Source organism: Erinaceus europaeus, chromosome 15, assembly GCF_950295315.1.
Source record: "Erinaceus europaeus chromosome 15, mEriEur2.1, whole genome shotgun sequence".
In the NCBI taxonomy this organism is placed as follows: Eukaryota; Metazoa; Chordata; class Mammalia; order Eulipotyphla; family Erinaceidae; genus Erinaceus; species Erinaceus europaeus.
In genome coordinates this window covers 87,115,633-87,138,252 of record NC_080176.1, presented here as the reverse complement: position 1 = coordinate 87,138,252, position 22,620 = coordinate 87,115,633, and the positions used below count along the sequence as shown (strand labels likewise).

The 22,620-nt window shown below is 41.4% G+C and overlaps 1 protein-coding gene across 3 annotated transcripts in view; it reads left to right on the top strand.

Annotated features, from left to right (window-relative positions):
- Positions 1-22,620, top strand: part of NETO1 (neuropilin and tolloid like 1) — a 146,026-nt gene that overhangs the window by 93,921 nt on the left and 29,485 nt on the right. For 2 of the 3 annotated variants that reach the window (XM_060174039.1, XM_007520579.3), the window contains exons 5-6: positions 10,577-10,618; positions 10,742-10,869. In XM_060174039.1, the coding sequence (XP_060030022.1) occupies positions 10,577-10,618; positions 10,742-10,869 (170 nt within the window). Of the gene's footprint in view, positions 1-10,576; positions 10,619-10,700; positions 10,870-22,620 lie in introns of those variants that run through there. The other variant, XM_060174042.1, reaches the window with a different exon arrangement.

Sequence of the window (22,620 nt, the reverse complement as noted above, 5' to 3'; positions counted from 1 at the left end):
ATCAATAATTGTTTCTAGATAAGATAGTTTCAATGTTATTAAATCTGACAATTCCTGCTTACAAAAAGTGTTTGACCTAGTGTTTACTATGATTGAAGTAGTGGTCCTAGTTCTTTCTCCCATCTCTCTCTTTCTCATAAATAAATGAAAGCTAAAATTATACTAATAAAAATGACCAAAGTAGGAGTTTTTATTTTATTTTTTGATTTTCCTAGTAATTTAATATTGTTTTACGATATTGTAAGATAATATGGGTATAATTCTGCATAGTTCCCACCACCAGTTCTGTGTCCCCATTACTTCCACTAGGAAATACGGGCTTACTTTATAACTGTATGTCTATCTATGTCTTTCTGTCTGTCTATGTATGTATGTATGTATCTATCTATCTATCTATCTATCTATCTATCTATATTTTTGTCCATTTTTTTCTAGAGTCATCCTTTCACTTCCTTTCTAAGTCACACCTACACCTATTACATCTTCTGAGTGTCCCTCCTTTTCCTCTTCTCTCTCAGATAAAACAAACACTCCTTGGCTTCCTCTGGAGTTTTCCAGGTTTGCTCTCCTTTCTGTGATGGTAGAAAATCAACAAGATCTCTGGTGACAGATGCTTCAGGTCCTGGTGGAATTGGGGTTCAGAGCCCTCTGGTCATCTTACTATATCATTCACCTCTGTGGGAGTATGGATCAAACTTATTTTGGGGTGTAGAAGGTGGGAGTTCTGACTTCTGAAATTACTTCTCCTCAGGACATGGATGTTGGTACGTCAATCCATATCCCCAGCCTTTAACAATGATTTTATAACATCACATAGGACTCATGTGTGTGACATTTTAATATGATGTTGTGTACACCACAACCCACTCAGCACACCCCAGTCAGAAGCCAGGTTCTTGCCCATCACAGGCCATCAGCCCTCTTTCCTGCTTTACATACCTCCACCCTTCTTCACCATAGTCTGTCTTCTGTATATAATATTTGATTTGCTCTTTAGCTTTATTTATCTACCCTTGAGACCTGAGGGATAGCATCTGCTTTTTGCCTTCCCCCATCAGACTTACTTCACTTAGCACAATACCTGTTAGGATAGCTGACCTACTTTTTAACCAGCCATTTTTTGATTTTGTTTTTAAATTGATTCTCTTGAACCCACCTCATTATGTACGTTAAGCTTTTCTCTTAGTTTCATCAAGCTAATGTTGGTCTACAAAGCTGCAGTGCTTTGGGAATCCAGCCTTATTCCTCAGCACACTCTGTACTTGACTGCTAATTATTTCACGCCTTTTTCATCTCAGTGTACTTGCATCACTTCATCCTGCACCCAGCTTGGACAGAAAGGTGTTTAACTTTGTAGATCTGAAGGGCAGGAGGGTGGCTGGAACTCACAGATTCTAACCTCGGAGGAGAGAGATGAGAATGGTGACTTGAAAGTAGAGGTCACACATTTGGAAACAGACTAGAGAACTTTCAGCCCTTCATCTGGACTGGCAGGACTTAATCCATTCAAATTCTTCCTGGGGCTTTCCTGAGATGTCTCTAGAGGTCACTCATGCTGCTCACACTTCCAGTCTGTCACCAGCTGTAGCACTTGGCATTTTGCTGGGTCTCTGCTGCTCCAGTCTGAGGATTAATCCCTGTGCCCACATGCACTGAGTGTCTGGCATGAATAATTGGTGCCCTTGCCAAGGGCTTCAATAGAAGATGCTCCCAAAGTTTCCAATTAGAGGTCCTCCCAGCTCCATTTGGAAGGGGCTAAGGTTCATCAGATTCACTGGGAACACAAAAGAACTCGTCTTCACGCTACATTTTATAACCTACACAGCTGGGTTGTGTCTGTAGTGTAAGTATTTACCTGTAAACTCTAAGACTCTCTCATGATACATGTATGTATATAATTTTATCTTTTTCTTTTTCTGACACAGAAAGATATGGAGAGGGATGGGGTGGAGAGGGAGAAAGAGAGACATCTGCAGGACAGGTCATGAAACTTCTCCCCCTCCCCTGCAGGTGAGGACTGGGGGCTTGAGACCAGGTCCTTGGCATGGTACCATCACCTGGCCCCACATGTATGCTTTTTAAGTTCATGTCAGAAAGCAACATTTCCTTATAACGTGTTGCAAAAGTCAGATGAATTAGTTCACTCATTTAGAAGATATTGATAACAAAACAAAATGAAAAGCAGAGAAGTCTACAATCAGATGAAAATAAACTCAGAGTCAGAATGGAAGTAACAAAAAAAGAAAGGGGTTATGAAGGCAGGGCTTCACTGGACTTGGGGGCAGGAAGATGGCTATATAGAATTGAAAGAGGGTTGAAATGGCTCACTTAGAACCTTCTTGCAAACCAGAAAGGTTTCAGTACAAAAAGAAAAGAAATAGAAAACACCACAAGATTCCTCAAGCACTTCCTCACCATCGAAGTTGGACAACTCTTGTCAATTCTGTACATTCAAAGTCACTCAATGATTTTTGTGTCTCCTGCATATTTTATTTTATGTTGCAATGGTTGACTTTCTACCCATCAAATTTCCACTTAACCCATTTTACAAGTGAGTTTCTTTAGCCTCCCACTAAATACCACTTAGTTTTGTTCTTCTAGATTTAATGTAAAAAGTGCCACATTTGTTTGATTTACAGTAGTATTGAGTACATTCTAACATAGAAGTAAGAAAAAAAAAAACTTAGTGAAGAGAGAGAGAGAGAGAGAGAATGAATGTGTGCACGCACACACACGGTCTGGCACTTAACTTCTTAGAACCACCGTCTATTTCTATTTCTTTACAGCTGTATGCAATAGATGCCATTTGACAAAAATATCTAGAAGCTATATTACTAGTATAAAATTCATTACTTCATTCTCATGAAAAGTTATACACTGTTCTTTCTTTGTTGTTTCTTTTTTCTTTTACTAGATCATTGCTCAGTTCAGCTCTGGCTTATGGTTCTGTGGAGGATTTGAACCTAGGACTTTGAAGCCTCAGGCATGAGTTTCTTTGCAAGACCATTATGTTATGCTATCTATCCTGTTCTTGCTTTTCTAGACATTAAGTCCGTTCTTATCATCCTGTGGTGACATTTGCACTAAATTATTCTATGCGAAACCATCTTGTCCTTTCCTCTGGTTCTTCTCCAATAAAGATTACCTTTGTTTTATCATCCATTTTAGAGATCTGAGTAAAAGAGTTAGAGTGGAGTGCTGAGAGAAAGAGGAAGGCAGGGGACATATTTTGAAATATTAAGCTCAGATCCACAGTTGTGCCACAAGAGTTTTCTATTAAACTAGTTCTGGTTACAAAGAAGTTTCAGAAGATGCATTTGTTCTTTTTTCATGTACTTGAGGATGCACCCATTGACTGAGTGTTTTCAGAGATAATGCGGTGAGGAAGCATGGTTTCCTAGCTGGGAGATTTTGCTTGCCTTTGTACAGAAAATTGAGTATGTTTTATGATAGCACATTCAAGTATCCAAAACACAGATGGAGAGGGAGCTGTAATTACGATGGACTTGCATATATTTGGCGTAGATGTGAAACTGCAGCTCTGAGACGATAAGAATCTTGTAAAACAGCATTTTTTTGAATAAAAAAATAACATTTTAAAGACTAGGCAGATGTCAGCTTTGGACAATCTAGATTTTCTTGCCATGATCATTCTTTTCTTCTTCTTTTTCCCCTTTGCCTCATTTTTTCTCCTTTATTTTGTGTAGACAGTGCTTATTTCCCCCCACTTAACAATGCTGTTCCCTTGTGACTATGCATCACAGGCAAAGCATCACGTTAAAAAGAACAAGTCAGTGTACATACAAGTAAAATACCTGCACATTCATTTTATAAGAGCTTCATTTTATTTTAAGTTGACTTTACTTAAAGCATGATGCAGACACCACATGGAAGCTTCATTTATTACACCTGTGTAAGTAAAGGAAACAAACAATCCACACAGTTTGTGCAAACATCAATATTTAGTTTATTAAACATTTAAACTTTCGGAAAGTCTTATGACTTCTGATTTTTTGAATTTTGGCATGCATAGACCTTATGATAAACTAAAATAAAGATGCCATGGTGGGCATGTCAGGTCTGAAAAACAAAAAAAGACCCACTGAAAGGGAAATTGTGAAGTTCTGACTGTCATCTGAGGGCTTCTAGATAGATATCAGTAATCTTTTTAAAAAATATTTATTTATTTATTTATTCTTTTTTGTTGCCCTTGTTCTTTTATTGTTGTTATTGATGTCGTTGTTGTTGGATAGGACAGAGAGAAATGGAGAGAGGAGGGGAAGACAGAGAAGGGGAGAGAAAGACAGACACCTGCAGATCTGCTTCACCACCTGTGAAGTGACTCCCCTGCAGGTGGGGAACTGGGGGCTCGAACCGGGATCCTTACTCCGGTCCTTGTGCTTTGTGCCAAGTGCGCTTAACCTGCTGCGCTACCGCCCAACTCCCGATATCAGTAATCTTATGGAGAATTCTGGGCAATGAAGTTTACCTATAAGTGGTATTGCTTCTAGACTAGAACGAAATACATCAGATGGTTAAAATAACTTGACAATGCAGGTTCTTCGCCATGCTTATGACCAGGTTCAAATGCTGTCCCATCACATTGGAGGAAGTTTCACTTACTGTCTCTCTGCCTCTCTCTCTAAAACAGTTAGCCTGCAGCTTTGAAGCCCCAGTGAGAAAAAATAATATTACAGTCTTATAAACTAATGCCAACAATGATGACAACAACAAATTTAAAAAAAAAGCTCTTAGAATGGAAATAATACCGAGTATTGGAGAAATAGAAGGGGACCATTTGGTGGGGAGCAGAGACTTTCATTGTTGGGAGAGTTGGTGCCTGTGGTCTGGAGCATGCTGGGGTCAGTAGGTGATTAAAAAGATTTGTGCTTTTATTTCTTAAGGGCAATGGAAAGTCAAGTGAATGTCATGATCTGATCTCTATTTTTAAGAGTTTATTCAGGCGGCTTAGTGGAGAATAGATTTGGAGAGGGACAGGAGAGGACAACATATAAGATCCAACTTCATTGTGTTTCTGCATAACAATTGATGTCATTGTACCCAAAAAACACCAGGTGATAAATCATTTTCAGGATCCTTAAATTCAATGTAGGCTGCTATATATATATATATATATATATATATATATATATATATATATATATTGCAGTTTACTTTATGTGTGCTTTTATCATGGGATCCATCTATCACTGAGACTGTGATATTCCTCTTGGCTAATTCAAATGGAAATGCAGAAACAATTTACCCCAAGCCTCTTTTGTTAAAACCACCAATGCTCCAACCATTAATACTAAGACAAAAATACATTCTCTGTTCTCCAAACTGGCCTTTGCTTCAACATTGTGTGGCATGAGTTCTAAAAATGACGAATGTCAGCCTTCAAACTAGAAGACAGAAGACTACCTACACCTCCCCAAGGGTCTCAGGGCAGGCACACAGATACTTGAATCCGCAGGAAGAGCCTGTGTACTGATAACAGCTGCTGCTATGCGTCAGGCCTGATAATCAAATGGAGCAGACCGAATAATTCTCAGCAACTGAGATGACCAAGCTGAGCTAAACATAAAGAAAAGTAGTGTCTTCAGAATCAGCAAGATGTGTGATGATGAGGCCTCCACAAAGCATCCTTCTCTGCTACCTAGTCAGATGCACATGTCTCTCCCTCCCCTCCCTTCCCCTCCTCTCCCCTCCCCTCCCTTCCCCTCCTCTCCCCTCCCCTTCCTTCCCCTCCCCTCCCTTCTCCTTCTCTCTCCTCCTCTCCCCCTCCCCTCCCCTCTCCTCCTCTCCCCTCCCCTTCCTTCCCCTCCCCTTCCTTCTCCTTCTCTCTCCTCCTCTCCCCCTCCCCTCCCCTCTCCTCCTCTCCCCTCCCCTTCCTTCCCCTCCCCTTCCTTCTCCTTCTCTCTCCTCCTCTCCTCCTCCCCTCCCCTCTCCTCCTCTCCCCTCCCCTCTCCTTCCCTCTGCTCTCCTCCCCTCCCCTCTCCATTTTCCCCTCCCCTCTCCTCTCCTCCCCTCTTCTTCCCTCCCCTCCCTCCCCTCTGATCCCCTCCCCTCTTCATTTTCCCCTCTCCTCTCCTCCCCTCTCCTTCCCTCCCCTCCCCTCCTCTACCCTCCTCTACCCTCCCATCCCCTCCCCACTCTTCCCCTCCCCTCCCCTCTCCTTTCCTCTCCTTTCCTTTTCTGTATAGGATCCCTCCTCAGATCTTGCTGATGGTTGTTCTGAGAATTGAACCTGGGAACTCAGAGCCTTGGCATGAAAGTCTTTTTTTTTTTTTTTTTGCACATCCATTATGCTGTCTCCCTAACCCCTAACCCATATGCACATTTCTTGAGAGATTAAGCCAAACCTCCACTGATTTAAAGGAAGAGAAAGTCTCTCCCAGGAGATAACTGACCCAAATTAACAATGGCATCTTCATTGCTGTTTCTTTCATAGAAGTTGCATACAGGTATTTACTCCCTTAAAAAAAAACTTTCCAAAAATGAATTAATTAATTAAAAGGGTTATGTAACTTCTTCCAAAACATTCATGTAGGATCCAGGTGGTGTCACACTGGGTAGCGTTCAAGGACCCAGGTTCAAGCACCTGGTTCCCACCTCCAGAGGGAAGATCCATTAGCAATGCTGCAGGTATCTCTCTCTCTGTCTCTCTCTCTCTCACCATCTCTCCCAAGTTCTCACTCTATTGGTATGCTTCTAAAAACCCCTTCTGTTTCATTAGTTTAATCCCCCCTGCTTAACACTATTCTATTTACATAACCACTTCATTCTATTTACATAACCTCTGTTAACAAGCACCACCTTCCCTCCAGGGCATTGGTGGTTTAGTGGTAGAATTCTTGCCTGCTCCACCCCCTCTCCTTGTCACACCCTGATTTTCACCAGTCACTTTTCTCTCCACCCTCTCTGCCTAGCATCCTGTTCCCATCCTACAGGGCTAGTATATTTATAAGGACAAGATTGTTTGTAGTTTTTAGTTTAGCTTAGCTTGGTATAGATTGTGCTGCGTCCTGCATGAATAAAGAGATACTGCGTACAACCCAGCCATGAGTCCCAGGTTGTCTGTTACCCGCCTGTGAAGCCAGCCCGGCGAAAACAACATCACTCCCTCTACCAGAAAAGACAAATGGTTCCTGCATTGAGTTCCAGCAGTAACCCTGGTAGCAGGAACATACACAATACAAAATGAAACATTTATACAGAAGAATTTTCCCTTAATTAAAAGTTCACCACTGCATCCTATAGTAAAGTGTTCTATAAAGTGATTGATCCTTTATTGCTCCCACAGCCACATTTTAGCATGACTGGCCTGGGCTGTTCCATGTCAACATATTACTACACATAGCTGTTGAACAAGCACAGGCACCATGCTAAAGACAGACCCACTACTACAACCATTTGTACAAGCATTTGTCAGTTTAGTGCGTCGTGGCTTAGACACATAAATTCCACGTAGATAAACAGGATATGCTCACACGGGACTTGTTCCTGGGTAGAGTCACATTTCAGTCCGAGGCCCTTATTGAGCAGTGCCTCAACTGTTTCTAACTTTGTAAGATTTTTAATTTACAGCTAACATCTCAGGAGTCAAAGTAAGTTAAATTCCATGGTCCTCTTTCAAATTGTATACCCTGTGTTTCCAAGATAAATCTTACCCTGGTGACTTCACACCTAAATAAAACAAAATTCAATTTCGATGAACTATGATTAGAAAGATGTATATTTCTTCAAAAGGCAGAGAATTCAGAGAAATGCAACTCCAGATGAGGTGAAGTCAGGGATGCAGACTAAGGAGCCAGGGCTCAGGATTCTTCCTGTTTTCATTCTACTTACCATGAGAATAATATTCTCTTGGGGCACCACCTGGTCAACACACATGCTCCCAGTGAGTCCAGAGCCAGCAGACATGCCCACAACTGGAACCTGAATATCTGGATATGCCTCATCTCTAGGTAATCCTGAGGAAATCATTGCCAGAAGTTCTCCAACTGGTGGCATGCCTGCCTCCAAACTCACCCTGCAACATAGAAATCTGGGAGTCACTTTGGTTTTATCATCTTTGGGATACCTCTGTGACAAGCTGCTCTTCAAAGCCTGTGTGTGAGGCAGTGAACTGGAGCAACTATGGAGAAAGATGGGGGACAAGTGAGTGTTGATTAGACAGGACAGACTGAGGAAAGCTTTGGAAATGAGCATGGTGTGAAGAGGTAGAGAAGAAATTTGATGTCACGGAACGGAGGATGCCACCCACCAGGAAGAGGTGCCCCCAGCTTTTATTTCTTAACTTGATGCTTCCAGTATTTTGCTACGATACAAGTTTTCAATATTTCATGGAGGACTTTATGATTGTTATTTACACATACACTTCTGGGCCATTTTTTTTTCCCCATGAGCGAGAAGGAGAAACACCACCACATGACTCTGTCACCCTTGGAACTTCCCCTGGTGTTGTACTGTTTGAGTACTGCCAGTGTTCAAATCCAGGTTCCCAAGTTTGGCAAGACAGATAATCCTATCAAGAGCACTTGGGATATCATTCCAAGAGTGAAACGAAGCTAAAATAATAGTCAATAAGGAGATAGATTACAAAAGTTTACATTGCCTGATGATGGATTTACATATCATAAGGCAGGCTGTTAGTGACTAGAATGAATGTTTTTTGTCGGGCTCTCTTGGGGGCCCTATCTCAGGTCCAGACCTCTAAGCATGACCATTCCGTTGGAGACGGGCGCCAGTGAGAACCTGGCCCGAGGCAGCAGGGGTGGGTACGCTGGGATGCCTTTGCAACCCGCAGCAAGAGAGGAGACCAGAGATCACCCCAGGAGACTATGGTGGCGAGAGTCTGTTTATTGAGCAGCAGACAGAGCTTTTAAAGGGTGGTGGGGTGGGGGGGGCAGTTTGTTTATTCCTAATATGGTTAAGGCACCAGGAGGTTAAGAAAGGGTGAGGGTTTTCCCAGTAACTGCTGGGTGGGTGGTCTCGTTGGTTTGGGGGGATGAGTAAGTGAGATTATCAGCAGGTGCATGGGGAGAGAGAGGGACAGGGAAAGGGGGAGTGGGAGGAGAGAGAGGGGGGGATGGAGGTCTTTGCGTGGGCAGGGGAATTGAACCATATATGGTCAGAAGAACGGAGACAGGGAAGAGGTGAGGGGGCTTCTAGTAGCTGAGTAAGTGCACTAACGGGTTTGAGAACAAGGAAGTGAACCTTTGTGCTTAGAGAATGTCGGGCCCTTGTGGGGTGGGGGAGACTGATAGGGGGACTGAACCTGGAAAGCCAAGGCCTCCCCTGCTCACCCCGAGGTGGGGAGGCTGACGAGGTGGCTGTCCTTCCAGGTACCCGTTTTTCATAGGCGCCCACACCATGCTCAAGCTCAGCCTCACAGTTCCCCACAGTTTCTGTTTTTCCATTTTTAATGATTTGTTTATTTTCACTTACTTAAGCGAGAATGTGTGTGAAAGATACAGAGAGACAGGCATGTCCCAGAATGTTCTCTGACATATGAGATGCCAGGGTTTGAACTCAGGATCTCATGCTTGAGAGGCCAGACTTTATCCAGTACATCACCTCCTGGGTTATGGAATTTCTTCTCCTCCTCCTCCTCCTCCTCCTCCTCCTTCTTCTTCTCCTTCTCCTTCTCCTCCTCCTCCTTCTCCTCCTCCTCCTTCCTTCCTTCCTTTCTTCTTCTTCTTCTCCTTCTCCTCCTCCTCCTCCTCCTCCTCCTCCTCCTCCTCCTCCTCCTCCTCCTCCTCCTCCTTCACCTTCACCTTCACCTTCTCCTCCTGCTCCTGCTCCTCCTCCTCCTCCTTCTTCTATTTTATACTGATAAAAGCCCTAAACTTTGGGAGTCCGGCAGTAGTGCAGCAGGTTAAGCGCACGTGGCGCAAAGTAGAAGGACCTGCGTAAGGATCCCGGTTCCAGCCCCTGGCTCCCCATCTGCAGGGGAGTCGCTTCACAGGTGGTAAAGCAGGTCTGCAAGTGTCTATCTTTCTCTCCCCCTCTTTGTCTTCCCCTCCTCTCTCCATTTCTCTCTGTCTTATCCAACAACGATGACAACAATAAAACAACAAGGGCAACAAAAGGGAATAAATAAATAAATATTTTTTTAAAAGCCCTAAACTTTGAGGCCACACAGTGAAACACCTGGTTAAGTGCTCACAAGGACCCAGGCTCAAACCCCTGGTCCCCCCTTGCAAGGGGAAACTTCACCAGAGATGAAGCAGGGCAGTAGATGTCTTTCTGTCTCTCTTCCTCTCTATGTCCCCTTCCCCTCTCTGCCTCTATCCATTAATAAATAAAACATATGTTTTAAAAACCCCTAAACTTCTGAAGTGTTATAAGCCCAAATTAACTGTAAAGAAATAACTACCATACTAATATATAAGTACTTCCCTTTCAATATTATCCGGTATTTTATTTCATCATTTTATTTCCCTTAGTGAGGTTTTTGAGGCCAACTCCAAATAAGTTAATGGTATATCGGTCAGCAAAGAGTCATTTCAGTAATACATTCAGACTAAATATAATTGACTTTTTTTTCTCTCTCTCTCAATTTTTGAAGACCCTGATTTTAAGGATCTTGGAGTTTTGAAACCACTACCAGGTTGGTAAAATGGATGTTTCATCTTGCTCAGAGACCTCGATTTTCTGCTAGGAAGAAATATACTTGGGATTTATTATTGAAGTTCTGTTTTTCTGTGTGTTTCTTTGACACTGGGTCTCTCAGCCTGTGAGTTTGAGACGGGTGGCCCTGAAGGCATTGTGGAGTCCGTGCAGATCATGAAGGAAGGCAAAGCTTCTGCCAGCGAGGCTGTGGACTGCAAGTGGTATATCCGGGCTCCACCACGATCCAAGGTCAGTAACGTTCAGAGGGGCAGCCCTGTTGGGAGGTGAGTAGCCCATGTGGCTCAGGACCCACTGGATGTGCCGAGACTCTCAGATAACACTCACAAGCCCGTTCATTTTAGCCCTGACATTCCACTTGGCTTCCTCTGAGGTGAGACTTCCTAGTTAGTTTGAAGACAGTGTTGAAGACATGGCTTGGTCACTGGACAAGGAGAGCTAATATTTATGGACACCTTGGGGGTAGGGTGGGGCAGAAGGAATTAAAATGCTAGAGAAAAAATTCAGGTTCCAGGTTAGGAGTAGACAGAGCATAATGGTTATGCAAAGAGACTCTCATGCCTGAGGCTCCAAAGTCCTAGGTTCAATCTCCTGCACCACTGTAAGCCAAAGGTGATCAGTGATCTGGTTAAAATAAATAAATAAATAAATAAATAAATAAATAAATAAATAAATCCAAGTGCAATCACACTTATACCCCGGCTGATAATATATGCCATTTTCTTTTCATTTTAAAATGTTCTTATTATCTTTATTTATTAGATAGCAACAGCAAGAAATCTAGAGAGCAGAGAGAGAGAGAGAGAGAGAGACATGTAGCATTGCTTCTTCACTTGCAAAGCTTTCCCCCTGCAGGTGGGGATCCAGGGCTTGAACCTTTTTCCTTTTACATTGTAGCATGTGCACTAAACCAGGTGTGCCACCAGCTGGTCCCTTTGTAGGCCATTTTCTTAACCTAATATTTCAGAATAGAGAGGATAATCACAGCTGCGTACAGTTGACCAGGAGAGGTCAGCTGGGACACACAAGATATTCGCAGCTGGGCCAGTGTCAAGTGTCCACCCTCTGCCATCCCCAGATTCCAGGTGCATTTATTGGTAAAAGTATGCATTACATCAGAAAGGAACAAGAAGATTACATTTATTTTTTACATGAAACGTACATCAGGAGTCGATGTCAGGTATAAATAACAGTTGATTAAACATCAGTAACAACAAGTCAGAACGCATTTTCTTGATGGTGAAAAACATCAGAAATGTAGGGGTAGAGAGCATAATGGTTATGCAAAGAGACTCTCAGCCTGAGGCTCCTAGGTCCCAGGTTCAATCCCCTGTACCACCATAAACTGAGCCGTGCTCTGATAAGATTTAAATAAATAAATAAGAAAAGAAATGTAGATGGAGGTGTTCAAACTGCCATTGTCCAAATGTTGTTACATCAGGTACATTCTTTTGATGCCATAAGATACTGATTCCAGTTACCCCATGCACTGTCCAGACCCTCAGGGCAGCAACCAGACATTAGAGTTATGGGTAATTACAGGTGGCAATACACCACCAGCCTGTGGGCCTGGCATCTCTGACTTACGTATCCAGGCTGTGTTCTAGAGAAGGATTTTGTAGTGAGGGATTCAGCCCCCAAAACAGGCCTCATGCCATTATTAGTCAAAGGAACGTACCTGGCAGAAAGACAACTAGTTGATATATATGTTGCAAGCACAGAGAGGCATTTTGCTTTGGATGCTCATCTTAATGAGTGTTGGCTTAGCATACCAGGCCTCTAATTAATTCTTCACAATAAGCCCCAACTTTAATTTTTATTTGGATCACTTTACTTTTTTTTGTTTGTTTGTTTGTTTTGTTTTTGTTTTTAATGTTGGCAATGCTTTTAAAAAAATGGAAATAATGAATGTATTCAGTTGAAACTGTTATGGGCCAGATTCTGACTCGGGGCAATAGTTTGTCAACATATCTTCAAAACAGTCGTATGAATCCTGGTATGGACAGATCTTAATTAAAGGAGGGTTAGCTACATAACTCTTCTGGATAGTGCAGCACAGCTTAGCACCTAGCCCCCAGCACAATGGAGAAACTTTTAGTTTTGTTGTCTCTCTCTCTCTCTCTCTGGAATTGTCAGCATGGAAATGTGAAGGTCCAACAACTATATATATATATATATATATATGGAGAGAGAGAGAGAGAGAGAGAGAGAGAGAGGAGAATGAAAGAAAGGAAGGAAGAAGGGAAAAGGGAAAAGAAAGGTATGGAGGGAAGAAGGAAGGAAGGAAGGTATTGGAAAGTGGTTTGCACCAGTAGTTCTCAAGCGTTGTGGAGTCTTGACTGTTCATTCTCTTCCCCTTAACCATCCCCCATGCCTCAGTTCTAGAGAGGTTTTTACCATGAAGCATGATGTCTTAGCACTGCAGTTAATCATCATTGAATTAATTGCTTTAGTAACTGTAAACTCTCAAGCCCAGTGCTAGAATCCTGAGAGGGCATTCTTATCCCTGTGCCCAGGTCTTCAGTTTGATTCTCAGTCAGTGTGGAATAAAGTGACTGATGAGGTAAGAGAGGAACACTGGAGTGTGGGTAGGGTTTTAGAGTACAGAGAGAGAGGCCCAAATGCACAGGATAAGGTCTTTCAAAGTGTATGTGTGTGTGGGGGGGGTGTAGGTAGCAGCCAGAGTGTCTGCTGAATGGTAAAGACACAGGCTTGCATCATGTAGACAGCTGCTCAGATTCCAGTCTCTGAGAGATCTTGCAGCATAAGCATGGAGGCTGCTTCAGGAATTGTAGCAGCGGATGCAGTAAATTAAAGCACCCAGACAGATGTGGATGAAAGGGCTCGGCCTTCTTCCCCCTCCCCAGAGAAATAAAATGCTGGTTTCACTTACAGTCAGCCAGGTTCACAGATCTTTGCTGTTGCACAAAGAGTGGAAAGCAGAGCACTGAGCTGAGCTGAGCTGGGAAGGGTAGTTTTCCCTAGGAGGAAAGACTTCTCTGAGTGGAGGACTTCCCCCGGGACATGGACACCAGGCAGCCAGTGCTCCTGCTGGGGAGGGTCTTGATGGCAGAGGGTCTCAGGAGACACTCACAATGGGTATGGAGCCATCTGGAGGCTGGACGATCAGGATGAGGGAACACTCATCGCTGAGGGTGTTAGCATCGCAGGAAAGGCTTGTATGGCTCTTCACTCTATTTCCTGTGGACTTGTCTACCTTGCTTACCAAGCACTGAGACCTGGAGTCTGAACTCCAGCCTCTGCCTTGCACAATTGTCTCTGAGCAAGTCTCTTTAACTGTGTCATGAAGAAAGGTACCAACAGATAAGGCCTTGGGGGTATGGGGTGGGGTGGGCGTTGGTCACCTGGTTAAGTGCACATAGTACTAATTGCAAGGACCTGGGCAAAGATCCAGGTTTGATCCCCCACTCCTCACTTGCAGGAGGGATGCTTCACAAGTAGCAAAGCAGGTCTGCAGGTCTCCTATCTATCTATCTATCTATCTATCTACCTACCTACCTACCTACCTACCTACCTACCTCCCCCTCCTCTTTCAATTTTTCTTGGTCCTAGCCAATAAAATGTAGAAAATGGCCACCAGGAGCAGTGGATTCATAGTGTTGGCACTGACCCTTGGTGGTTGAATGGGAACCATTGAATAGAAATCTGGGTGGGGGGAATCTGCCCCCTGTTGCCAGGGGGACTACCGACACACTCCTTCATCCACCTTTTCACAGACCTAATTTTTAACTGAAATACACACGTGTATTTATATATTTCTGCCTGGCAGGCAGGCAAGCACTTAACTTTTTTCCTGCCAGGCTCCCTCTGTCTCACCTGCAAGGCTCTCTTAACTGTCCACCTACCTGTTTCCTGGTGACTATTTCTTGACTTGTTTATGCCAGTACACTTAAAAAACATTTTTTTAATCATTTTTATTGGAGGTTTAAGTGTTTAAAGTACAATTGTTGGCACAATGATACAATTTCTTATCTCCCTGTAATAGGTGTCTCTGAAAACACTCTCCCTAACTTGAGTCTTTAAAAAAAAAAAATTGGCATTGCATGTGCCAGAGTGATGCTCTGGTTCTCTTTAAAAAAATAAATAAATCTTATAAAACTAATAAAATAAATTCAATAGTTGCAATACTTTTTGCCCCCTTTCCCCTATAAATCTAAAAAAAACCTGAAATATTAAAACATTAAGTACATCAGTTATTTAAGGAATATCCCCCAACAGGCTATCATTTTAACTCCCTTTTACGTAAGGCTAAGCATATTTTACACAAAGGGAATAAAACACGGAGTAAATAAAACAAATTGACTTATCAGCAAGAGTGCATCCAGTGCACTTTTTTAAAGAAACTTTTTTTAAATCTTTAAAAATTTTTTTTATTATTTTCCCTTTTGTTGCACTTGTTGTATTGTTATAGTTATTATTGTTGTTGACGTTGTTTTTATTGGCTAGGACAGAAATAAATGGAGAGAGGAGGGGAAGACAGAGAGGGGGAGAGAAAGACACCTGCAGACCTGTTTCACCACCTGTGAAGCGACTCCCCTGCAGGTGGGGAGCCGGGGCTCGAACCGGGATCCTTAAGCCGGTCCTTGTGCTTTGCGCCATGTGTGCTTAACCTGCTGCGCTACCGCCTGACCCCCAAGAAACTGTTTTTTTTTATATATATTTATTTTTGGATAGAGACAGAGAATTTGAGAGGAGGAAGAAGGAGAGAGAGAGAGAAAGAGAGAGAGAGAGAGAGGCAGGCACCTACAGTCCTACTTCACCAATCGTGAAGCTGTCCCCCCACAGTCAGAGACCAGGAGTTTTGCACCCAGGTCCTTGTGCACTGTAGTGTGTATGCTTATTATCCAGGTGCACCACCTCCTGCCAGTCCCCTATGAACTGTATAAAACAAACTAAATAAATAAAAAAAAACTTGACAAGTTGCCAGGGAATGGCTCACCTAGCAGAACACACACTGCATGGCACAAGGATCTGGCTGGAATCTCTGCCTTCACATAGTAAAGGCTCGAAGAGCCGTGTCCCACCCCCTTTGTCTCTGTCTCTCGCTTTCCCTCTCTCCCTTTCAGCCTATGTCTGAAAGCATGCTAACAAGCACACCATCCACCAGCTGTAGTTGAATTATGTAGGCATGAAGCTCCAATATAGCCCTGGCAGCAAGGAAAATAAAAAGCTATTGACTTAAATCTGTGGATACTCACTGGACAGATTATCAGGAGTCCATGTTCATTCTCTGTCTTTGTCAAAGGCCTCGTTTCCTGCCAGTGCAATTGGTTTGCTTTCAACTGTATCTGTGAAAGGCTTTCTTTCTTTCTTCTTTCTTCTTTCTTTTTAAACAGAGAACATGCCAGTGCTCCCTATTGTGCTGCCAAGCATTTTGTCACTGCAGTGTTAGGAAGGCGTATTTTAGAACACATCCTTTGCTCCCGGGGGGTTAACAGGCTGTCTTTTGTATAATCCTAAAACAGCAGTACCCAGTGTACCTATCTCTTAAGGGATTTGACTTTCTGAGACCCAAAGTGGAAGTTACCTGTAGAGCTAGACAGAGGTGGCTATATTGTGACAGTCTTTCTTTGTGAAATTAAAGATGAGAGGCTAAGACGTGGGGCTGGAGAGATTTACAAATATTGTGGACTTTGCTATTTTTGTGGCATTCCTACCAAAGGAGGAAAACATGATCAAAGCCCAAGTTAACTTGAAGTGATTCTTGGTAAAGATTTGAATATAATAACTGAACCATAGAATGTACCCAGTGTTAAACAGCGAGAGCTTGGAGTCCAAATAACATTTATCCAAAGTATGTATTGCTTCACAGCCTTTTCATAAATAGGAAATCGAGTGTCTGATATTTCCTTTGCTTGTCATAGGAAGAAGATCATTGATCAGTCCAGTTTTCTCAGTATTTGGAGTGCAGTCAGAAGTGATGATAAGAACCTGTCACTCATTGGCTCATTTGTCAGATGACTAGCTCATGAAGAGATCAATTTCTGTGTGGGTTTCTGTGAACAACTACTTGGCACCCATACATTTTTTTTTGCTTGCTTAGAATGAGAATAGAGGAATTGTGTTAAGGTTATTCTAGAGTTCCAAGTGTGGTCCAGGAAAGAATTGTTAGAAAAGAATTCATCAAAACTACTTGAGTGTCAGTCCCACGTTTTAGAAATCTAGTATGAGTAGAGTATCTGCCATTCAGTTTGGAACTTCTGGGAAACAAAAATAAATAAATAGAAAAACAGGGTGGCAAATTTCATATATGTTGTCCATCACTTTGAAATTAGAAGAATCCAAAGTTTATCATAAATGGCTTCAAGTTTGAGTGCATGAAACTACAGAAATAAACCTTTGATCTCTATAAAGAGAGGTTTTACATTTGTTTTGATAGTGAGACTCTCTGTCCAAAGATAGAATAAAATTGTTCAGGAGGAATCCAAATTGAAAAAAAAAATGGCAGGGATTTCAAATACTGACAAGTCAACTACTTTTTTGGGAGGAGGGAGAGATACATAATATTAAACTTTTCAAGACTAAATTCAATAAGGTTGAAAGTGACATGTGCAAATATTTGACTGACTAATCACTGAACTGAATCTTTTTCTGCCTTTCCTGTCCTCCATTTCTGTGTGAGGTTAGCAGATCACACTATGTGAGAAGAAAAAAAAAAGTTAAGCGAGAATAGAAATCCTAGAAGACGAATGAGCCTGGACACAAGTGAAGATCATTAATTAAATGATCGAGATCTTGGGCAAATAAAACCCCAGCTTTTAGCAATTACTCCTCTAAAACCCCAATTTAAATGTCATAAAACAGAAGCCAAGTAAGTTCTAGGGTTATGCACTGTGGCTTCCTTTACAAAAGTGCAAAGCAGTGGTGGATTCATAGAAAATCATGGACAGTGTTTCTTAGATTGTAGTGTGTTTATTTTCTGTCGGTGACAGAGAAAATGGCGCAGGCAGAGCTTAACGAATTATCCCTTATCTACTGTCTACTTATCATTGTGACAGAGAGGTGAGGCAGAGCACAGGGCTGTCACTAAATGTTTGTTTATAAACATATCACTGAGTCAACTGCTAGCTAGATTTATTTGCTTTAAGTATACAAAAGGAGTTCCACACCCCATCTCTGGGTGACTAAGAATACAGATATTACTAGAAATTGTTTTATGTATTCTAAAGTTCCCCACATCCCGTTCAATAAATCATTTTGTCAATTCAAACTCTCTGCCAATGATTAGAAAGAAGAGAGCTTCAAAATGATTCACTGAGAAGAGATTATAATCTTTTTTTTTGCTGAAGTTATTTATTATTCTGTTTATTGTTTTCATATTTATTCTGCCATGAGACTTAAAATGCTTTTTGTAGTTTTCTACCTTAAATGAAAATGTTTTCCAATGGCAGTGTCTTCTTTGGAGATATGGGCATGCATAGTTCAAGCTGAAGATAGAGTCATTTATATCTTAATGTGGGGGAGAATTTTATAAGATAATATGCTTCATAGCTTTTCAGCACTATTTAGACATGCTCTTATATTCAGTACATGTATGCTATGTTACTATATAATACAGTTTCATATACTGTAGTTACTGTGGTAAAGCCTCATTATTTTCTGACTAATGACTCTGACAGTTTTAATAATGTAACCCTGTAGTATAGTTGTAAATCATAGAATATGATACCTACATTCTTTTTTAAATACTTTTTAATATTTATTTATTTATCCCCTTTTATTGCCATTGTTGTTTTATTGCTGTAGTTATTATTGTTGTCATTGTTGTTGGATAGGACAGAGAGAAATGGAGAGAGGAGGGGAAGACAGAGAGGGGGAGAGATAAAGACAGACACCTGCAGACCTGCTTCACTGCCTGTGAAGCGACTCCCCTGCAGGTGGGGAGCCAGGGCCTCGAACCGGGATCCTTACGTTGGTCCTTGTGCTTTGCGCCACCTGCGCTTAACCTGCTGTGCTACGACCCAACTCCCTATTCCTCCATTCTTAGTCGTTTTGTCAGGCCTGGTTCTGGTGACTCTTGCTGAAGGGTCTGTAGCATGTACCCTACCCCTTTCTAGAAGTTCATAGGGATTCTTGTACGAATTGCATTGTTCCATTGTATTGTTTTTGATAAGACACCCATCTTTATGTTGATGCTAACTCTTCCATTTCATGAGCATGAAATATTGTTCTGTTTTCTTATATTTTCTTTCTTTTTAATTTTTTTTTTGGTGTTATCTAGATTTATTTATTGGATAGAGCCAGCCAGAAATGGAGAGGGTGGAGCGAGAGAGACAAGGAGACAGACAGACACCTGCAGCCCCACTTCACTACTTTTGAAGCTTTCCCCGTGGAGATGGGAACCGGGAGCTTGAATGGACCTGGGTTCTTGCACATTGTAACATGTGTGCTCAACCAGGCGTGCCACCACACGGCCCCTTCATCTATTTTTTTTTTATAGCGATTCATAGTTTTTAATGGGCAATTCCTATGTTTCTTTGGTTAAATCTATGCCTGGATAGCTAATTCTATTTGATGCTCTTATAAATGGAATTGCTTCCTTGATTTATTCGTCCTCTATTTGAGTACTTGCATACAGGAATGTCTCTGATCTCTGTACACTGATTTTATAGCTGGCTACCTTACTGTCTAGTTTAATGATTTCTAACAACTTTCTTCTGAATTATTTGGGATATATAATATATATTATTATGCCATCTGCAAATAGTGATAATTTAACTTCTCTTCAAATTATGTGGTGTTGAATCTGATTTGTTAAGAATCTTGGCACCGTTCTGTATTAGGATATGAGTCTGCAGTTTTCCAGTTCTGATGTTCTGTAAGCTTTTGGCCTTGGTGTAATGCTGACTTTATAGAAAGAGTTAGGGATTATTCCTGCGTCTCCTCCTCCTCCTCCTCCTCCTCCTCCTCCTCCTCCTCCTCTTCCTCCTCCTCCTTCTTTTGAAGCACTTCAAAATTATAGGTGAAGTGTTATCTATGAAGGTTTTGTAAAATTCCTCAGTGAAGCCATCTGGTCCTTAGTTTTGCTTTTGCGGGCACTCTTGACTATCATTTCAATGGATTTGATTGTATCTGATTTTTGTCATGTTGCCTCAGCCCTCATGATTCAGTTGAGGAAGGTTGTATGATTCTAAGAATCCATTTCTTCTAGATTGTCCAGTAGCAGATGGTTATTTATAGACACCTCTCCTTAACCTTTGTGTTTTATGGGTGTTTTTGGTGATTTTCCTCTTTATTTACAAGCCTATTGCCTTCCTGTTATTTTATCCTGTTATCCTATATTATCCTATTAGGATCTGTTTTCCTCTTAGTCTGGTCAAGGGTTTGTGGATTCTGTTTGGCTTTTTGAATGGCCACCTCTTAGTTTAGTTGGTCTTTTGTACTGTTTTTGGTTTTGTTTGCAATATTATTTCTGTGCTAATTTTTATTACTTTCCTTCTTTTAATTTGGATTTCTTCTATTCCTCCTCCTCCTCTTTCTTTTATGGTTACTAGGTTTACTGCTGGGGTTTGGTACCAGCGTGCTGACTTTATCATTCTAAGTAGTAATTTTCTTTCCTTTTTCTTTTTTTCTGATAGAGACAGAGAGGTAAAGAGAGGGGATAAAAGATGTAGCGATAAAGAGAGATACCTGCAACACTGTTTTCATCATTCCTAAAATCCCCTCCCCTTATTTCTTTTCCTGAACCCTTAAAATGTGAGGCTATATTATTTATCTGAGCTATTTCTTGTTTTCTGTTGTGGGCCTGCCTTGCTACACAATACCTCCCTCAGTACTGTTTTTGCTTCCTTCCATATATTCTGATGACTCATGTCCTCATCTTTGGTTGTTTCAAGGTAAACTTTAATCTTTGATTTATTCCTTGACCCAGAATTTGTTCAGAGACATGTTGTTGCGTTTCTCTGACTTTGTTTTTTGTTATTGATGACTAGTTTAATTCCACTGTCATCTGAAAGGATGCTGTGAATGATTTCAGTGCTCTTGGATGTATTTATGTTTTTTCTGTCCTAGCATATGATCTTATCTCTGAAAACATGCCCTGTGGAGTAGAAGGCTCTGCAGATATCTGTTAGTTCCAACCTGTTTTCCTCACTTTGGAACCTTGTTTGCTTAGTCACATTCTGTCTAGTCGATCAGTCTCTATGGGATAGTGGGTGGATAAATTTCCCTGTTATTTTTGCCTTGTAATTGATGTAGCTCTTCAATTCTATCAATAATCACTTTTTAAAATATTTTGGCACCCCTTCATTTGGTACATATGATTCTGTTAATGAATTCCCTGATGACTAAGTTATACTCCTCCTGCCTTTTTTTTTTTTTAACTTGGCCTATCTTAAGTCTATTATGTATTAATTAGGGCTGCCTTTGTTTTTTTTTTTTTTTTTTTTCCTGTGGACAGTGAGCTTGTTTTATTGTTTTCCTGTCTTTCACATTGAGTCTATGTTTGTCCTGATACGTTAACTGGATTTCTCTGTGAACTGGTGCAGGGTGGGATTATCTTTCCTCATCCTGTTATTCTTTGTCTTTCGATGGGCAAATTTAGTCCGCTTCTGCTAAATGAAATTATAAATTTGAGAATATTTATTTTCATTATTTTATATGAGTGCTGAGAGTTCTTTTTTTGTTTGCTTTTGATTTTTGGTTGCTTGGTTTTTATATTAATTCTTGTTAGACCATATATGGCATGGATACTGGTGATACAATCCTTCAGTTTTTGCTTGTGTATAAAATTAGTTATTCCAAGGGGCCAGGTGCTGGCACACCTGGTTGAGCACATGTGTTACAAAGCACAAGGACCTGGGTTCAAACCCCAGGTCCCCACCTGCAGGGGAAAGCTTTACGAGTGGTAAAGGAAGACTGCAGGTGTCTCTCTGTCTCTCTCCTTCTCTATCACCCCTTTTCCATTTTGATTTCTTGCTGTCTCTATCCAGTAAATAAATAAATTTAGTAAAATTTAAAAAAATTCATTATCCCTCCATCCATTCTTAATGAGATTCAAGGTGAGTAGGTCATATATGGCTGGAAGCCTCTCTCATTGAACACTCCACCAATATTCTACCATTCTTTTAAAAAAAAAATTTAATCTTTATTTGTTTGTTGAATAGAGACAGCCAGAAATCAAGAGGGAAGGGGGTGGTAGAGAGGGAGAGAGACAGAGAGACACCTGCAGCCCTGCTTCACCACTCGCAATGCTTTCCCCCTGCAGGTGGAGACCAAGGATTTGAACCTGGGTCCTTGCACATTGTAACATGTGCTGTCAACCAGGTGTGGTACAACCTGCCCCCCCATTCTTTTCTGGCTTTAAGAGTTTCTATAGAAAAAAAAATGCTGATAATCTTACGACCTCTTTCATTATAGGTGACTTTTTGGTTTGTTTGTTTATTTCTTTTCCTCTTTCTGCCACCAGGATCTGTTTCCTCTTCTTGGTTTTTGTTATTTTCTTTTTTTTTTTTAATATTTATTTTATTTATTTATTCCCTTTTGTTGCCCTTGTTGTTTTATTGTTGTAGTTATTATTGTTGTTGTTGTTGTTGGATAGGACAGAGAGAAATGGAGAGAGGAGGGGAAGACAGAGAGGGGGAGAGAAAGACAGACACCTGCAGACCTGCTTCACCGCCTGTGAAGCGACTCCCCTGCAGGTGGGGAGCCGGGGTTCGAACAGGGATCCTTATGCCGGTCCTTGTGCTTTGCACCAACTGCGCTTATCCCGCTGTGCTACCGCCCGACTCCTGGTTTTTGTCATTTTAAGTATATCTTGGTTTATCTACATCTGGCTTTATTTTATGTGGCAATCTTTGTATTGCTTTATTTTATGTGGCAATCTTTGAGCATGTGTATCTTCCCCTTGACTGAGTTAGGGGGAGCTTTCAGCAATTATATCATCCAGTCCATGCCATGGTCTTTCCTTTTGATCTTCATATTCTGAGATGCCTATGATGTTGTTTCTTCTTTTAATGTTGT